Raw genomic sequence first — 20,395 nt, forward strand, 5'->3', positions numbered from 1 at the left:
AGTGGTTGCCAATAGGGACATAGCTTGTTTCCTGAGGCCTCTTACAGAAATAAGAAGTCTGTAGGCTTTAGGAATACATATACTTTGTTATATAACATTGCTCCAAAGATTCTCCAGCTTTTTATCCCCTTGAAGATGCAATGCAACTGAAATGCAGATGAAAATTCAGCGTTTACTTTGCTGCCTGGAAAAAAAAAATAAACAATTTCGTCTCCATGTTTCTAGATTCATTTTTTAAGAATCTGTGGAAGGTTTTGCGATTTCTGACCTAATTTGTGTATTTATACTTGTCATTAAAAATAAATTCCTTTTCAGTTTGCTATGCTCTGCCTTGTCTGAATGTTTGGTTGATCATTGTTCTAAAGATTGTGTTGAGGGTTAACTCTCCCATTAGGGCCCAATATGGAAAAGAAAGAGAGAGAGAGAGAAAGAGAGGGAGTGGGGGAGAATGAGAAAGGCTAGATTCTCCTTTGCTTATAGTTCCTAATGTTTGCAAACTCAGCCAACCATCTGCAACTGTGAACTCCCTGCAGAGGAACTGGATGGAGACAAAGAAATGGAAAACAGCACAGGAGTCACTATGTGAGCATAGAGCTTTTGGCAGTCTGGCTGCATGGAGACCATAATCCTCTTCGGAACTCTGTCTAAAACGGAACAATTTACAATTAAACATGAAATTAAACCCACGATGTAGTAGTGACCCAAAGGAATGTGAATTCTCCAGGACACAGAGACCCGGGGATGAACTGTGTTTCTAGATTTTTGCTTCGGCTTTCCTGAGAGTAAGTTAACCTCTAAATTGTGATTCTTTTGTATTTAGAAATAGAAAGTAAGACTAGAAAGAGAGATGCCAAGCCTTTGGGAGGAAATCATTAAATGCCGTAAATTATTTTTCAAATCATCTGAGTATTTTGTATTGTGTGGCTAACTAAACGGTTAGGGAACTAAGATTTTCCATTTTGCCCTATGACTAAAGCACATTTGGACAAGTAGAACATATAATAAAAATGTCTAATGGATAAATTGAAAGGAATATAACTTTATGTTGCTTCCTTGCAAGTCGGAGCTATTTCTAAAGTTATTTGAATTAGTCTTTTTTTGTGGGTTTTCAGTTTCACTGCCAGAGGAAAGTTAAGTGTTAGAGGATATGAGACTTTCTGGATTTTGCATTGTTTTTTACTGATTTGAGAATATTTTCATCAAGAAAACTTAGGGAAATAATTTTGTTGAGCTTGTTTAAGATATTACATGTATAAGAATTTTTTATCACATTTACTGTGCAAATGTGAATAACAAGAATTCTGACTGGGAGATTACTGACTTGTTACAGCCAATTTATTATTTCTATATTATGCAATTTCCTATTCAGAGCAATTTAAGTGAACTTGATGTTTTGTGCATGATGGTGAGTGGTATTTTTATATCCTGATATTTACATCAAGATGTGTAGTGGAAAAAATAAGTCTTAATCAGAAACAGCTACTCTTGCTACAGTTAGATGATGCAGTTGTTTTTATTCGTAAATATTTCCTTGCACATGTATTAATTTGCAGGAAGAAAGAAGAGCAGTCACTTGGGCGATATGTTTACTACTTTTAGACACCAAGTCTTGCCACAGGATCTCTTAACTGAGAATACTGCAGTTTGGTACTAGTCAAGGTTTCCAGCTGTTGTAGCCTCTTGATGGCATCATTAGAGGGAGCTCATCTACTTGGCTGGCAAATTCAGCCCTAATTCTCTAAAATATCCACCACATTTTCTATCTACTTGCCTTTGATATTGATGGTGTGGAGCTTGTATTTTTCTGCTGGTTGTCTTGAGATATTTTCAGATTTTAATTATGCAGAATCAAGAAAAGGTTAACTATGCTCTTCAGTATGTGATACACAAAGGCCTTGTTTGGGATATTTATTTCCTTTAACTTCTCTCTCCCATTTCATACCTAACTCCATTCTTACTTCCCACTATCCAAAGAAACCCTCCTATTATATTTGATAATGATCCATAAATTCCCGGATGTATTTGGAAAATGTGTATTGCACATAGTGTGAACTTGTACAAACAATATTGTGGTATAACTCTCAACCATTTCTTTTCTCTTGTTTTTGGATTGTCACAAAGTTTTAAAGATTTTTCATGTTGATGTGTAGATATCAATTCATTACTTCCAATTTCTACATAGTACTGTTTGGATAGTATTTATCAACCTTTGTTTTATAATACCCATGCCACAACTCTACATTATAATGAGAATCTTTGTGCACGTCTCCTCCTGTGCCCATAAAGAATTTCCTTGAGATAAATACGTAGGATCAGAATTTGTTGATGGTAGGATACTGCTAAGTAGTAATAGATTTGTAAGTAATCATCTAACTGACCAGGTCGTTCTACCCCATCAGCATGTTGTGGGGACAGCAGTCCTTACACTATCAGCTCTCTAATTTTCATCAGTCCAAAGAAGAGTAAATGGTATCTAATAGTTGTTTTCACTTTTATTCTTTCAATACCGAGTTTAAGCATCTGTACTTTTTTTTTTTTTTTTAATCTAGAAACGCTTCTTTAGGCATGCAATTGGAAACAGCTGTTATACTCTCTGTGTTTTTTTTTTTTTTAATTTGATTGCACAATGTTTTCTATTTCAAACCTTCACATTTACTTCCTTTATTTCCTCTTTTTAAAATAAATAGGTCAAAATGAGCAAGAGACACATAAGCATGGGTCAGCAGTTATGGGCTCTTCTCTGCAAAAACTGTCTTAAAAAGTGGAGGATGAAAAGAGAGACCTCACTGGTATGATTCGGTCTACATGTTTTTATATTTAGAAGAGGAAAAATATTTTCTCCTGCAACACAAACCCATATTCATTATTTAATATTCCACTTATACTCTAAAAAACAAGCTAGATTATTTTCTGAAATACTGGACTTTGTGATTTTTTTCCAAATAAAATTTAAAATACAATTATTATATGTCTCACTAGAGATGTTTTTAAAGAGCTCATATTCAGAAACTCCATGAGAAATGAAACCATATCTTTATAATGCAAAAATGATTCCTAACATCTGAATTCATTTGAATCTCATCAAGGCAAAAGTTCAGGGTCAAACTCAAAGAGAAAAAATTTAATTCAGAATTAACCCAAAGTTTAAAAACCAGTTTTTTAAAAAAGGAATTAACCATGAAGAAAAGATGGAAGTATAAAGTAATGGACATGTTAATATCCTGAGGTGATAATGGTCCAATATTTACATAAATAAAAACATCACATTTTATCTCATAAATATGTATGAATATTATGTGACAATAAAATAAAAGACGAGATTTACTATAGTGCTTCTAAACTTTTGTACTAGGATACAATGTCATTTTGAAATAATAGGAATATAGACAAACAGCAAAAGAAAATGACATTTTCATCTTCTACTTCTATCAAAATGGTACTTATTTTAATTATAATGATTACATATGCTATGTGTTGAAAATTTGATAGACTCAGAAAAACATAAAAATGTGATTAAATTGCTCATAGAATACCCATATCCAAGACCCAGTGTATTAATGATCTTATGAACATTGTGTGTGTGTGTGTGTGTGTGTGTGTGTGTGTGTGTGTGTATGTATATATGTATTCATTCAGAAAACAGGTATTGAGTACTTGGATTCTCAGTGAAGAAAGCATAAAAAATTTCTGCATAGGGCCAGAATACTTCTGCAATCCCAGTGAATAGGGAGGCTGACACAAGAAGATTGCAAGTTTCAGGCCAGCCTTAGCAACTTAGGAAGACCCTGTCTCACTAATAAAAATAAATAAATAAAATAAAAAATTAAAAGGCCTGTAGATGTAGCTCAGCAGTGAGTGTATTCAATCTCTGGGATGGAAAAAAGAAATCTGCATGGAGCAAGAATTATATAAATATGAGTATATAACAAGAGCTCTTACTTTACATAGATGTTTCATTCAAAATATAGACAGACAATAGATGTAGACATAGATCACACATAGCTAATATTGGGTGTGACAAATGTGGCACATAGCTCTTTGACAAGGCCTTGTGTTTAGAATTATAACTAAAATCATAAAGTGGGTTCTTATTACTTTGAATGCATTCTATTGCAATTCCAATTCCAGAATTGGTCAGAGTAATGAAAGAATTTTAAAATGCTTTTTAGGAGCAATATTTCCACCTTCTTGCCAATACAGGCAGTAGAAGATAAAAAGAGGACCTTGCTCCTGTTGAAGGAAGGTGCTTATCTATTCCAAGACACCTGCCTTTTTCAGCATGACTATAAGCTACTGGACATTCATGAAGAATCCAACCTTGCTTTAAGGAATGATAAACTAAGATTCTCACTCATCACTGGAATTTATATCACAACTCTGTCTTGATGGACAATGTACATATTTCAAAATGTATAGATTAAAGAAAGGAAAATCCAGACACTTAAAATGTCAGAGACAGAAGGAGAGAGAAAAAAATGGGGAGCAAACTGAGCAAGAGAAGTGTTTTCTGTGATTTGTGGTAGAACACATATTGATTTGCTTCTTTTTTTCTCTGATTGCTACATAGGAATGGCTTTTCTCATTTCTTTTAATACTATTTGCATACCTCCTTTCTTCCAATTTACATCAAATTAATGACTCTCCGCAAAAGTCTTCAGTGGATCTGGATCTGGGACGTGTAGATAAATTTAATGACTCTAATTATGTTATTGCATTTGCACCCGAATCCAAAACTACCCAAGAAATAATGAACAAGGCGGCTTCTGCTCCATTCATGAAAGGTATGTTCTCTTGCAATTCATGATAATTTTCTTCTTTGCAAAGTATACAAATTTGTATTGTCATTTTCTTGACAGACTGTGTTCAATGTCAAAGTTTCTGGTGTTTATTAAAAACATTAATGTATATTCCTTTCCAATAATAAGGAGGTTTTCTTACTCTGTTAACTGGTGTCCTATTTAGGAAATTCTATGTTAAAAGGATATTACACTTTATAGTCCATTTCAAAATAACAAAGTCCAGGGTTATTTAAATGTATGTTACTTTTTAAAGAACATTCTGGAAAGGTTGGATGAGAGTACCAGCTTGGCTTTTTTTTTTTTTAATCTATTCAGATACATAAAAATTGAGAAACTAGATTGAAATGCCAAAACTGCATGGGCAATATTTACAACAAAACTAGGTAACCAAGTGTTTCCTTGTTCCCCAAAATATAAGTGATGGAGGAAGAAGCTCTGACAGCTACAAGTTTGGCATGGTATATCTCTCTGGGAGTAGTAGGAGAGCAAGGGAAGCCATGGGTATCAGAAGGGCCTGAGGAGGCCTCCTTAAAAGTGAACAGGCATGTACTGGAGAGAAGAGATGGCCAATTTCAGAACAGCAACGAAAACTACCTCGGTACTTAACACTGGTTAGTGCAGTGTTGGAATGTTATTCTGAGGCTGTTGTACATGCAAAGTGGGATATACTAACTAGGCTACTATGGAATAGTCTAATTCTCTCACCTTGAATCCCTGAAACTCAGGATATCAGTATGGAAGAAAAAGGATGCAGAGTTCTTGGACAGGAAATTTACAGGGTGGGAAAGCTTTTCATTCCAGACAGCTAGAAAGCCCCCCCCTCTCCCCAAAACTAATGGGTTATGTCAAAAAGACTCAGCAGCCAACTCAGGGCAAGTTGTATTTCAACAAGTGCAAATGATTCAAAACTCATCAAATTGATATTTAAATCCATGCTTCCAGAATGATATGAAAAGAAAATCCACCTGTTTCACATTATAGGATGATAATGAATGAGTTCTTGTGAAAATTTATAAATAAGACAAAATACCATCTTACACTCTGTGTGAATGGTACTATTACACAGACCAAATAGACAATAGAAAGGTACTCATATGTTTTGTACTAACTGAATAAAAGAAGTGATAGAAGAACATCACCAATCTGAAACCTTCACTGAATTTATGGATCTAGACACTGACCATTAATAGCTGCCAATATCTCAAGAGAGAAAATCATAAGTTATGAGCTTCTGATAGAACAACATGCCACCACCCAAGGTGTGGTAAACAGAATTAGATCTGAGTTTGATTAAGCCTCTGGATCCAGCTGCTGGGTTGGAGGAAATAAAGAAGAAAGAAACATATTGAATTTTATCAACAGTATATATTCCACAAAATTATGTGAGTTAAATGCCTTGGGTTTCCAACATCATTCTAAATTGAGAAAAATTGGAAGTATTCCCTCTAAAAACTGGAACAAGACAGAGACACCCTTTTTCATCCCTTCTATTCAACATAGTCCTTGCAACTCTAGCCAGAGCAATTAGAAGAAAGAAATTAAAGGGATACAAATAGGAAGAAAAGAACTCAAGCTATCCCTATTTGCTGATGCATGATTCTATATTTAGAAAACCCAAAAAGCTCCACCAGAAAAATTCTAAAACTCATAATTGGATTCAACAAAATAGCAAGATATAAAATTAACACCCATAAATAAATTGTGTTTCTATACAACAGTGATGAATCAATTGAGAGAGAAATTAGGAAGACTATCCCATTCACAGTAGCCTTAAAGAAAATAAAATATTTGGGAATCAAACTAACAGAAGAGGTGAAAGACCTCTACAATGCAAACTTCAGAACACTAAAGAAAGAAATTGAAGAAGACCTTAGAAGATGGAAAGATCTCCCATGCTCTTGGATAGGCAGAATTAATATTGTCAAAATGGCCATAGTACCAAAAGCACTATACAGATTTAATGCAATTCCTATTAAGTTTCCAATGACGTTCTTCACAGAAATAGAAAAATATAGTCTTGAAATTCATTTGGAAAAAATGAGAGGCCCAGAATAGCCAAAGCAATCCTCTGCAAGAAAAGTAAAGCAAGAGGCATTTACCAGACCTAAAATTATACTACAGAGCTAGAGTAACAAATCAGACATGAAGACCAATGGTAGAGAATAGAAGACACAGAGACAAACTCACATAAATACAGTTATCTCATACTAGATAAAGGCACCAGAAACATACATTAGAAAAAAAACATACATTAGCACCAAATGGTGCTAGGAAAATTGGAAATCAATTTGTAACAAAATGAAATTAGACCCCTGTCTCTCACTTGCACAAAACTCAATTCAAAGTAGATCAAGGACCTAGGCATTAGACTAAGACCCTGTACCTACTAGAAGAAAAATTAGGCCCAAATCTGTGTCATGTCACCTTAGGAACTGAATTCCTTAACAAGACTGCTTTTAAGTGCAAGAAGTAAAATCAAGAGTGAATAAATGGGATTGTATCAAACTGAAAAGATTTATTAGCAAAAAAAACAATCAAGAATGTGAAGAGAGCCTACAGAATGGGAGAAAATCTTTGCCACCTGAACCTCAGATACAGCATTAAGAGGATATATAAAGAACTCAAAAAACACCACACACACACACACACACACAAAACAACAACAACAACAAAACTCACAAATAACCCAATCAATAAATGGGCAAAGGAACTGAACAAGAACTTCACAGAAGAAGGAATACAATCAGTCAACAAATATATGAAAAAATGTTCAACATCTCTAGCAATTAGAGAAATACAAATTAAAACTATACTTAGATTTCATGTCACTCTAGTCAGAATGGCAATCATCAAGAATGCAAGCAACAATAAAGGTCGGCTAGAATGTGGGGGAAAAGGTATGTCATACATTGCTGGTGGGACTGCAACTTGGTGTGGCCACTATGGAAAACAGTATGAAGATTCCTCAAAAAACTTGGAATGGAACCATGATTTGACCAAGTTATCCCACTCCTTGGCATATCCTCAAAGGACTTAAAATCAGTATACTATAGTAATGCAGCCACATCAATGTTCACAGCAGCTCAACTCAACTCGCAATAGCTAAATTATGGAACCAAACTAGATGCCCATTAATAGATGAATGGTTAAAGAAACTGTGGTACATATACCCAATGGAATATTACTCGGCCATAAAGAAGAATGAAATCATGGCATTTACCGGTAAATGGATGGAACTGGAGGCTATCCTGCTAAGTGAAATAAGCCAATCCCCTAAAACCAAAGGCCTAATGTTCTCTCTGATATGCAGATGCTGACTCATAGTAGGCAGTATTGGGGAGAAAGGAGTGGTGATTCACTGGATTGGGATGGGGAAATGGGAGGAATGGAGGGGAAATGGGAATGGGAAAGATAGTAGAATAAATTGGACATAACTTTCCAATGTTCATACATGAATACAGGACCAGTGTAACTCCACATCATGTACAACCACAGAATGGGAAGTTATTATTTTGGCAGAGAAATGAAAAGTTATACTGCAATTGTGTACAATGAATCTAAATGCATTCTGCTGTCATATATGCCGAATTAAATAAATAAATTTTTTAAAAAGAATGGGAAGTTATACTCTATGTATGATACATCAAAATGCATTATACTGCCATGTATAACTCAAAAGAATGAATAAAAAAGATATTAATAAAAAAAGAAAAAATGGCCTGGATTTGATCAGTACTCGCCTTTTACCTTAAGTATTTTAGAACACACAGTCTTTAAAGAAACACTGTTAAATTTTAACAACTTTATGCTATCTTTGGAAATTTGGCCCCAATGCCACCACTGTCAAATGGAAATAGTATATACTTTGCTGTTAGGTCTGTCTAGGCATGAATTTAATGGATGCTTTGGTGAGCTATTATCTAAATACATTATGCATTAAATTATTGGCTACTTTGTTTGGAAAGGTACATATATTTGCCATATGACACTTCTGATTTACCTAAAGCATTAGGATCCCCCACTTTCCCTTGAAGTGTGTCTCTTACTTAGACCAAGCCTTGTCTTTAGGGAAGAAATAGCTCTAACATAACTTGAAGACAATTAAATTAGGCACGTTGTTTTGGGGCCACATGGAAATCTTACTTAACGATTCCCTTTTGTTGCCCAACAGGAAGAACAATCATTGGATGGCCTGATGAAAATAGCATGAATGAGTTGGATTTAAATTATTCAGTAGACGTGGTGAGAGTCATCTTTAATGATATGTTCTCATATCATCTGAAATTTTCTTGGGGATATAGAATCCCTAAGATGAGAGAACACAAGGACCATTCAGGTAACTTTCCTGGTAGAAAAAAGGAAACATTTTTGCGATTATGTCACTGACCACAAGGGAGGGTGTGTGCCAGCTGGAGTGAATTGAGGTACCCACACCCTCAGTCTGCAACTTTACTTTCTCAACATAAAAGATTCGCTTATTAAATAAAATAAAATCTACATAATTAATTACATTATTTCAGTAAGAATTTATATTTTCAATTATTTCAATGTTTTACTCCTGAATCAAACCTCAAGAAAAGGCTCTTGTTCAATAATTCCCATCTTTTAAAAAGCTTGTGGTTTTTGGTTTGCTTGATTTTTTTTTTTTTTTTTTTTTTTTGCCACAAACCAGAGAAGAGCAATGTTGAACAAAAACGATCCAAAATATTAAATGAAAAATAATTGAAAGCTTGTCTTAAAGACAATAATAAGGCAACTCTGGTGTGTTCCCCTCAAGTGTGCTTCATAACCCTCAATTGAGAAGTTTTTCTAGGCAATATGTATGATTGTGGTTTCTGAACGCATTTTGGAACATTGGAAATTTTGATTTTTTCCTATAACCAAGACTGTCCTATCCCATAATAATGAGTGTGCTTTGCTTTTCTTGCAGCTCACTGTCAAGCAATTGCCAGTAAAATCACCTGTGAAAGTTCAGTGTTCTGGGAGAAAGGCTTCGTGGCGTTCCAGGCTGCCATTAATGCTGCAATCATAGAAGTGAGTACTAAGTCCATGGGAACTGTGGCATTAGGAATTAAATTCCAATGAGTAGAGACATGGCTTGTCTTATCATTTATTCACTTCATTAATTAAGCATGATATACCAAGCAGCTTCTATATCCAAACCATTGTGCAACTACTAGGCATTGAAAAAGAAATAGGGTACGGGCACTTCTTCTAGAGAGCCTGGTAATGAGGGAGTTGGAAATATGGATGCGTAGACATAATAAAAGTTTAGGTTTTATTATGGCATTTTTTTCTTTTATCTTGTAATTTCTTTTTTAACTCCCCCCTTTGCAGGTTTCCCCCTTAGGGTTGTATAGTAATAGTGAGATTCATTGTTACATATTCATATATGCTCATGATATTATTTGTACAGTACCATTCCCCAGTATTTCCTCTGTCTATCATGAGATCTTAAATATTGTACTAGGCAATCACTGAAGTAAGAGATACTCTTAAAATCCATCAGAGAAGATTTCCTAAGAAAGTGTCATTTTAGCTCAGATTAAAACAAAAGTAGAATTTTGTCTGGTGAGGATGGTAACTAGAGATGTCCTAAGGAATCAAGGTGAAACCCAGAAACTCCAGGAACTACAAGGTATCCATTTTGAAGGGCATTTATAGTCTATATATTTAAATGTGAAATGTAGACATCCTTGTGATTAAGAGAAAAATCATGAGGCCGTAATTAGATTGGTGTTAACGGTTTGTCCACTGATACCTTGTTTTAGGTTGCAGTGAATCATTCCGTGATGGACAAGCTGATGTCAGTTACTGGATTAAACATGGAGATACTACCTTTTATTGCCCAAGGAGGAATTGCAACTGATTTTTTCATTTTCTTCTGCATTATTTCTTTTTCTTCATTGATATATTACGTCTCAGTCAACGTTGCACAAGAGAGGCAATTCATAAAGTTGCTGATGACAATGATGGGACTTCGAGAGTCGGCATTCTGGTAAATTGCGTGACTACAGTCCACCATGCCGCATGGGCGGAAGAGCTCCGCTGACTGGACTCCCTAGACTGTAAAGCATCGTGTTTAGACTTAGCATGTTCTACATGAATAGGCATGAATGGAGGTGATGGACCTATTGGCTTGGTAGCTGAAAAAATATTATTTTTTAATTAAAAGAAAGCCTGGTCCTATAGATACTCTGCTAATACTCAGGGCTCTTGAAAGTACAGAGGACGACCCTTAGTCCCTAGTTATCATGTCTGGGTGAACCCAAATATATCAGAATTGAGGTTTCTGATGCACAACGAAATCTCTATTCCAGACACTGTGTCAATAGTGGTGATTCCCTCTCGCCCCACAATGAGTACTTGGATGACACTGAGAAAAGAAAGCTGATCTGTGTTTGAGCACCACACTTTCCTTAGTGGAGGCAGTAGGGCAGAGTGGGAAGGACACAGGCCTGGGAGACAAAGTCACGGGTGGTCTCATCGTTTAGTAGCTACACTGTGAACTAGTTACTTCAACTCTTGAAACCTCAGTCTTCTTTTCTGTGAAACACTGGTGGTCATATTTACCTCTCATGGGTCATGATGATTAAAGAAAGAACCATATTTAAAGTGCTTCATGTGTGCTTAGGAAGACTGACTGGATATGAGAGAGCTGTTGGTAGAATTCTGAGGAACAGCATATGTTCTAAAGGACAATAGCTGCAAGCCTGGACACCAACCTGTGAATAGGGAGTGAGCAATGAAACTTTTTCATGAGTTTAGCCAGCTGATGTATTAGACCCTACGGGAGAAAGCGGGGCAATGGAGTTAGAAGGCAATAGTGTGAGTCTTGAATTTGCCCTTTACATGTTCTGGTGTTATTCCCAATGTCAGACAAAACATACAAAAGTCATGATTGGTTCAACCCATGCCAAATAGTCTTTAGAAGAAAGACACTGTTGAGTAGGAACACTATACATTTTTTTATATTGCTGATATTTACCAAATTTATTATTATTTCCTGCAGAAGTGTTCAATATACTGAACTTAGAAGTAGAAAAGATGAATTGCTGGTTTGGTCTACAATGGATGTTTTTTCCCTTTTTGGTATTAAAATGATAGATCATGATATCAAAGCAAATACAGTCACTATATTTTAAAAGATAATGAAAATCTTCAAAGAGCCAGAGAAAAACAATATATATGGTTAAAAAAATGTAACAAGGAAGGATTAAAAAGTCAGGTCTTTATTCCCTTCCATGACCTTTTATTCATATAGCATTTGAATGAAATTGAGGATAAGTTTACAAAATGCAGGCAGCTGAACAATTTCAAAAGAACAGTGCATGATGAAAAGGGAATTGTTAAAATTGGGGCCTTAGTAACCAGACTTCCCAAAACATGACAGCATTTTCTGCTTTAAATAAAAGAACACCAACAATCCATTGTTGGCCCAGTTGCCATATTAAATCCATAAAATACCTGATTTCATTTAATTCTCTTATTATTTCCCAGTGAAGGAAACTTAAGTTTAAAGAGATTAACGAACCATTTCTCAGGATTATCTAGTTACAAGGTAGCAGAGAAAATTTGAATTGGGTCTGTGTGATAAGCATGCTTATTCTTTTCCACCATACAGAATTTTCTTCCTGTTTCTATGGCATTAACAGTAAGAAACAACACATCTCTATATCCATCTGTTTATCTGTATCTATCTATGTTTTATGTCTCTGTGTATTTGCATCTGTATCTAACCATCTATACCAAGAGTTGTAAACTGCACCCTATTTCTATAGAATCTGCAAACTAGAAATGACTTTTCCATTTTAAATGCTGAGAAAAAAAAATTTAAAACATAGTACTATGTGGAACACGAAAATTTGTAGGAAATTCAAATTTCATTACCTACAGATACATTTTCCTGGAGACACAGCCACACATCTCTTACATATTGTCTAGGGTTACTTGTGTGCTACGAGCGTAGAATTGAGTAATTGCCACACAGACCTGTTCGGCCTACAACGCCTTCAATATGTATGATCTGGTTCTTTAGAGAAAAGGTTTGCTCACCCCTGATTCATTGTCTATTTTTTCTGTCCATGTTGTTTGTTAATTACTTAAAGAAGGTGTCCCAACCTGAAAGATCATGATAAACGCTTCCCATGATAAACACTTCTTGTTACCCACTTTTTTCTTTTTTCTTAATTTGCAATTGGCTGTCAATCTTGCCAATTTGCTGCTTATTGCCTATGTTTCCCTGTAGGATATGAGCTTTGGGGCAAGGAAGTTTTCTGATTTGTTAGCTATTGTCTCCTTTTTATCCTTGATAGAATGGTGAACCTCACAAACCACTTGCTAAATGAATGAATGAATGAATGGTAGCACACTGAATCCATGCTCTGTTTCTCTGGCAGGCTTTCCTGGGGCTTGATATATGCCAGCTTCATCCTTATCATGGCCATTTTGATGGCTCTTATTATAAAGTCTGCCCAAGTTGTCATCCTAACTGGTTTCGTGGTGGTCTTTATTCTGTTTCTCTTCTACGGCCTGTCCTTGGTAAGTTGGTAATTCTCATTTTCTTTCTCTCTCTGTCTCTCACTCCAATCATGTGCCACTTACTCTGTCTTCATCTCTTCTGATCTTTTTGCTGTCTGCATGAAACAGTTTCTGGACACTACTAAAAAAAAAACTGATGAAATTTTGTAATTTTGTGTTAGCTTTCCATCACTAAAACATATGCCTGAGATAATCAACTCAAAAGAAGGAAAGTTTTATTTTGACACTAGTTTTATTATTGCTGTTGTTTTGTTTTATTTTTGGTACTAGAGATTGAATCCAGGTGTTTACCCCCTAAGCCACATCTCCAGCCTGTTTTATATATTATTTAGAGACAGGGTCTTGCTAAGTTGCTTAGAACCTTGCTAAATTGCTGAGACTGACTTTGAACTCACAATCCTCCTGCCTCAGCCTCCTGAGTTGCTGGGATTACAGGCGTGCACCATAATACCTGGTGTGGCTCACAGTTTTGATGATCAGTCCACGGTTGGTTGACCCTGTTTCTTTGGGGCCTGTGATTGGGAAGCACATCACGGCAGCAGTGCATGGTGGATCAAATCCTCTCATCTCATGGCCAGGATGCAAAGAAAGAAAGTAGAAGGGACCCTGAGGCTCCTCAGTCCCATTCCAGGGCACACACCCAGTAATCAGAAGATTTCCCACTAGAATCTACTTCTTAAAGGTTCTGCCAAACTACTGAAGACACCGTGGGCCTAGAACCAAGCCTTTAAACAGAAGGGCCTTGGGGGGACTCTCATCTAAATCATAGAAAACATAGCTTTTTACTCAGCATTATTCCAACTGAAGTGCTTTTCTTCTGTCAGATAACTCTGGGTTTCTTGATGAGTGTACTGATAAAGAAACCTTTCCTGACCGGCCTGGCCATCTTTCTCCTTATCATCTTTTGGGGGAGCCTAGGATTCACAGCATTGTACAGACATCTTCCTGCATTTTTGGAATGGACCTTCTGTCTTTTAAGCCCCTTTGCCTTCACTGCTGGAATGGCCCAGGTAAGAGTTAAGGTAACTCTTTTACTTTTTAGGGAACATTCTAAACAGATTTCCTCAATAATTCAAGCCACATGTACTAAGCATTACAATTTACATGTGACTTTTGTCAAGATAAACGCTTAAGGGACAATAGTTTTTGGTTTTTTTTCTCTCTTTGCATAATTATTTATTTCTTAAGTCACTAAATATAGGATCCTATGGTTGCTGTGGATCAGCTTCTACTTGTAATTGATTGCCCTAGTGAACATTTGTCTGATTTAAATTTAGAAAACATGACCCTCAAAACTATTGAAGGATTTGAAAGCCAGGAATTTAGAATAAATCTCTTTTTACTTTTAACTGGTCATTTCATTATAAAGATGAACCTCTTCAGAAAAGCTAATTCTAGTTATAACATTATGACTATAAAATGCTAAATGGAAAGTTATGTTCCATGGTAACTCATTGAATCTTATTATGGCTCAATTAGAAATCGTTCTGCTCAAATGCTAGTATGCTTCACCCCTCCATGTTTTTGTGCTGGATTTGAGACCCCTCCCAGACAGCCTCCTTATCTCCATCCTAATCCTAATGAAGTCCTGCATTGGGTTAAACTGGAACATCACTTGAGTTCCTTTAATTCCTAGAAGACCTCTGTGCTGTCACTTGTGGTTTGCAGATAGATAGGTCGATTGCTTTGCATGCCCGTAGATCTGAGCTATGTAAGATTCAAATTGTGTTTGATTTATCTTTGCAACCCCAATGTCTGAAAGAAATGAGAAAATGATCATTTTAATGGTGTATCAATTATTTCTTTAAAAATTTAATGCTATGTTAATCTTTTTAAAATTCTGCATATCTTTTCCCAGCTTATACATTTGGACTATGACCTGAATTCTAATGTCCATTTGGATTCTTCAAACTCCTCATATCTAATAATAGCTACTCTCTTCATGTTGGTCTTTGATGCTCTTCTCTATTTGGTATTGACATTATATTTTGACAAAATTTTACCCAGTAAGTAGAAGCATGGTTTTATTCAATACAATATCATCAATTGCATTTATTTAAAATAACTGTCTACAATGTACTGTATATAAATTATCTAGTTATTTTTTCTAAATTTCTAAAACAGGACAGATAATATTCTGCACTCTGTATGTAGAATTGCCATCTAAGTCTTGGCTCTTCTCTAACACTGAAGGCTGTTTCTTTTTAAAAAGAGACACTTGCAAGAGATTATGGATAATGAATCTGTTAATATAAAAATAGTTCAAGAAAAAGAAACCTGTAGCCCTCAGATTTGTACTTGGTTATTAAACCTAAATCAACAGAAACAAATCCACTACAACAATGATTTATGTGGTCACTACATAATAACCAAGTGAAATTTATTCCAGCAGCAGAATTTATCTTAACAAATTAAAGAAAATAATGTCATTATCTTAACATACACACTAAAATTTGATTAACATCCAACATTGATGAATGCTAATAAAAAGATTTTGTCACCCTAAAAATAGAAGAGAACATATTTAGCCTGACCAAGATCAATAAAAAATTTGAAATATATGATATTAATAATATGTAGAAACTTAGAAATGAAAACAAAATGCTTTAATAAAACAGGAAAAAAAGTTTAAAAAGACAAGTTGAAAACAGGATAATAATATCTAAAATTCTGGCATATGAAAAACTTCTGGAAATGAAACAATTTGGAAAATAAAAAAGTAAAGACAATTACCTATTAAAGTAAAGGTAATTACCCTATTAACTTTTGAAACCTAGCTAACTTTAATAGTACATAGAATATTGCAAGGATAAACTTAAGATAATTTATGTATGAAGGGAATACCAGGATATTCAGTTACCCTAAATGAGGTTATTTTGCATTGACACATCTTAAATATTTTTTACTTTTTTATTGTTGCATTATAATTATACACAATAGTGTAATTGCACACATTATAGCAATATAATTTGGTCAATTTTGTTTCACAGTGCCTTCCCTTTCCCTTCCCCCTTCCTGCTGATCCTCTTCCTCTGTCCTACTGATCTCCCTTCTATTTCCATGGGAACCCTCCCTCCCCCACCCCTCCTTTTTTTCTCTTGCTTCCACATATGAGATAAAAAAAAAAATTCTGAGTTTGGCTTATTTCATTTAACATGATGCTTTAAGTTCTATCTATTTTCCTGCAATGACATAGTTTAATTCTTCTTTATGGCTGAATAAAACTCTATCAACATTGACAGATCTTTAAAATTAGGTTACTCTAAGTAATTGAAGAAAAGATTGCCAAACCAATTCTAGTAATTTTGAAGAAAACATGATTATCAAAAGAGGTATTGTAAGAGCCCAGGGAGACAAGCACTTCTTTTCCAAAAAGAAGAAATCTGTGTTTTGCTAGCTAGGAATTATGAGTTTGAAAATCATCTTGTGGAAGATTTTTGTAGAAATTAGAAATAGTTTGTAAACTCTATTGAAAGGGAAATTTCCAGAAATGGCATCTAGCTGTAGTTCATTGGGATAAATTATTCCAGAAAACCTTGTGTTGATTTTCACAAGGATACTGTATTAAGTGACCAGAAAAAATAGATGATGTGGTGTATCCGAACTTCATGAAAACATGTGACAACAAAAGTCCTTTCTTTATCCTTAGAGTAAGAAGGACACATACATGGTGTTTAGATAGCATTATATTTTTTAAAAAAATTTATTTTTTAGTTATAGGTAGATACAATATTTTTATTTTATTTTTATGTGGTGCTGAGGTTTGAACCTAGTGCCTGATGCACACTAGGCAAGTGTTCTACCTCTGAGTCATAACCCCAGCCCGGTAGCATTATATTTTTAAAATAAAATTTAATACACCATACTAGATGATAGCATTCAAAGGTAACTGTTGAGAATAGGTTGACTGTGACCAGGTGACATTTTTAACAATAATTCCAAGAGTCATATTGGAAACAATGGCTGTCATTTTACAACATCAGTCTTCTGTCTAAAATAGAAAATAAGAACACCAGAAGAGTGGGAAAATAAGGAGTTAATCTGGGCTCAGTTTGAAGTTATTGTTTCTTACCATTGAGGCCTCCATACGTTAAATCTCTGGCTTCTGGAGATGATATATTTTCCATCCCTTGAAACAATGGATGTCCTATTGGAGATTCATTCTGCACACAGTTTTACTCAGATTAATTCTGAAGTCTCTTTTGAGTTGGAATTTCTAAAACTTTATAATAGACTGAAAATGAAAAAGGCTAATGTTGACAATTTTGTTGAAAATTTTCATTTCTCTGAAAAATATTTTGCAAGTAGTCAGTAGGTACATAATTGAGGGAGATAGATAATTTCACCATCATGATACTTACTCTGGAGTCATACTTAATTAGTATGGAAAATGTATTTTTAAAACCAATCAGTATATTCTTCCTCCTCCCCCTTTAAAAGTGAGAAAACCAGAAAAATACACTTGGTAGAATAAATTGGCATGGTACATAAAAGTCAACTCAGAAATGTGCTCAACCAGATCATCCATCTTATCTGTGAACACTTCCAGAGCTCATTAAGTTCTTCTCTATTCTTTTCTTGCTATTTCTTTTCTATTTCTTTTCCTACTCTATTCCTTCCAAGACTAATGATGATCAAAAGCTACCCTTACCTTGATGAGAATTACCACAAGGAAGCTCTTCATTTTTCTCATTCTTAATATACATTTGCTCCATTTGTTTTATTTTTAAAATGTTTTGCCTACTTCTATAGTCTCCTCTAGGTTCTCTGAGATAGCTTATCTTGTAGATGCTTCTGTCACTGACTTGATAAAACACCACTGGCATTGTGACACAAGGTCTATATCTCACCATAGCCAGGGACTCTGGCAAGCACATACCATGTCTGCCAAATCCAAGTGGAAGTTGTTCTTAACTGTCAGATTTAATTTTTTCTGAAACATCTCACTCTGATTTGAGGATATTTGCTACATTCTTCTCATTTTAGAAACATTGTATCAGATGGTAACATTCCAGTTACTTTTTCTTCATTGTTCTTTATATGTCAAAAGCAGTTAAACAACCATAATAGTCTAAGGTGATAATGTGGGTTCAGGTTTACTGTCAAAGCGTTGACACTCTGCCCTAGGGGGACTATGATCTTTGAGATGGTGCCTGACCTGATATTAAATTGCATCCTGCCCATGTAGACAAATTTGGACATAGTCATTCTCCCTGGTTTTTCCTGAAGTCTTCGTTTTGGTTTCAACACCAAGGAGCTAATCACGTGGTCCTTGAGAATGAAACACCTTCTGACCCTTCATGGGATGACTCTTTTGAACCAGTGTCTCCAGAATTTCATGGGAAAGAAGCCATCAGGTAACAAATAAACCACATGGAGGTGCAATGGAGAACAGGTCAGAGACCAGGGATCCACCAGGCAACACAGTGCTGCACAAAGGCTGCCTTCTGGGCCCCTCGCACCACCTGCGCCAGCCTCCCGCGCTCCTGAGAGGCTGCTCTCACCCTTAATGGCACTTTATTTCCTAGCATTCTCAGCATTTTGATTTACTAATATCTTGTGGCATAGCAACAACTGTCACCATCTCGTTCTTCTCCTAGTTTTTCTCTCTCCTCTCTGCTGCTCTCCTTGTGATAGACAATGCCACCATCCCCCTTGTTAACCTCATCTCTTTTTTATCCGTGATTTATTTTTTCTTTCTCCTTTTCCCTTACCAGTTGATAAGATTAAGGAAAGAGAGAAAAAAAAAGAAAGCAGAGCATACAGCAAAGGAGAGAGATTCCTGAGAGGTGGAGGGGAAGGTGAGCAGTGGGCGGTAGCAGCCCCAGGCACCCTTGACTTGGAGGTGATGCTCATACTTCATTCATTGCTGGTTACTTTGACTTCCGAGCAGCTAGAAATCCTTAATATCTTTGCTCAGATTTTGACCATCATTCATGCTGTGTTCATGTCACCCTTCAATAAAGCTTTTCTGATCCAGCTCATCCACTAATCTACTTAAACTCAAAACTGCACGTCCAGTACAAACAGACACGAGAGTAGTGTCCCTTCACTCCTCCTGAGGTGCTGCTTTGTCCTCCGGGGTGGGGATCTCCCTCCAAGCTGGAACGCTGAGATTTGTGCTCTTTCTAGTGCCTGGGAAGGAATCAGTCCTATCACAGCAGTAATAGAAATCCTTGATTAGAGAAAGAAGGCATTTTGATTTACTCAACAGGCAAGAAAAAGGATAGTAAAGGCTTGTGAATTTTAGGTCACAAGGTTTGTCCCTGCTCTAGAAAAGTCATCTCTAGCAATGGGTGGGGGCATGGGGAGCAGAATCTCACGTGGCTGGCTGACAGGATGGTCCAAGAGGCCTTGTCTGTGGCAGGGGATCCCAAAGCCCCCCCGTCCTGCGTCATTCAGCAGATCAGTTCATAGTGCTCTGCACCTCCAGGTCATTTTATCCCAGAGTCCAAGCCAGCAGAGCTCACAATCAACTCTCAGAAGAGAAGGCAGAAGATTGAAATGTCAATTAAAATGTATCATTATAGCATCCAGAGAGAAGTTTCTACCTAATCTAGAATCTACTGCCTAAACCGCAAGGTAACATTCCATTAAAACTTATGGAAAGAGCCCGGCATCTGCATGGCTTAGATGAAATGAAGGAATAGACCAAATGGATACTTATGATTTCCTGAAAAAGAAAAGATGAGGAAAGAGAGGCTAGAAAAAGCCAAGCAACTTGCCCAAGACTTCACAGTTTATTCAAACCCTTGTAGGCCCAACTCAAAGTCGTGGCAGCAACTAATGATCCTCTCAAGTCACTGCTGCATCTCACGGAAGGTTAGCAGTTCTGTGAATTGAATTGCATACGTTGGAACCCTAACCCCTGGAATGATGGTATTTGGAGACAGAGGCCTTGAGAACTAATTAGGTTTAGATGAGACCCGGAGAGGAGAGCCTTCATGTTGGGCTCAGCATGTTTGTAAGAGGAGACACAGAGAGGCACACTCCCACCACCAGAGAGGCACAGCAAGAAGGCCACCTCTGCAAGTACTAAAAGTCCACCAGGAGCC

The 20,395-nt window shown here is 36.1% G+C and overlaps 1 protein-coding gene across 3 annotated transcripts in view; it reads left to right on the forward strand.

Annotated features, from left to right (window-relative positions):
* The first annotated feature begins 501 nt into the window (after nucleotides 1–501).
* The window catches only part of LOC143410339 (ATP-binding cassette sub-family A member 9-like), a 73,894-nt gene continuing 54,000 nt past the window's right edge, over nucleotides 502–20,395 (forward strand). For all 3 annotated transcript variants that reach the window (XR_013092720.2, XR_013092719.2, XM_076871146.2), the window contains exons 1-10: nucleotides 502–782; nucleotides 2,688–2,789; nucleotides 4,568–4,781; nucleotides 8,971–9,135; nucleotides 9,730–9,833; nucleotides 10,571–10,797; nucleotides 13,199–13,340; nucleotides 14,165–14,350; nucleotides 15,199–15,346; nucleotides 18,529–18,697. Coding sequence is in view for 1 of the 3 variants with exons in the window: in XM_076871146.2 (XP_076727261.1) it covers nucleotides 2,694–2,789; nucleotides 4,568–4,781; nucleotides 8,971–9,135; nucleotides 9,730–9,833; nucleotides 10,571–10,797; nucleotides 13,199–13,340; nucleotides 14,165–14,350; nucleotides 15,199–15,346; nucleotides 18,529–18,697 (1,451 nt within the window). In the remaining 2 variants the exon portion in view is untranslated. The remainder of the gene's footprint in view (nucleotides 783–2,687; nucleotides 2,790–4,567; nucleotides 4,782–8,970; nucleotides 9,136–9,729; nucleotides 9,834–10,570; nucleotides 10,798–13,198; nucleotides 13,341–14,164; nucleotides 14,351–15,198; nucleotides 15,347–18,528; nucleotides 18,698–20,395) is intronic.

This window comes from Callospermophilus lateralis, chromosome 11 (assembly GCF_048772815.1).
Source record: "Callospermophilus lateralis isolate mCalLat2 chromosome 11, mCalLat2.hap1, whole genome shotgun sequence".
NCBI lineage: Eukaryota > Metazoa > Chordata > Mammalia > Rodentia > Sciuridae > Callospermophilus > Callospermophilus lateralis.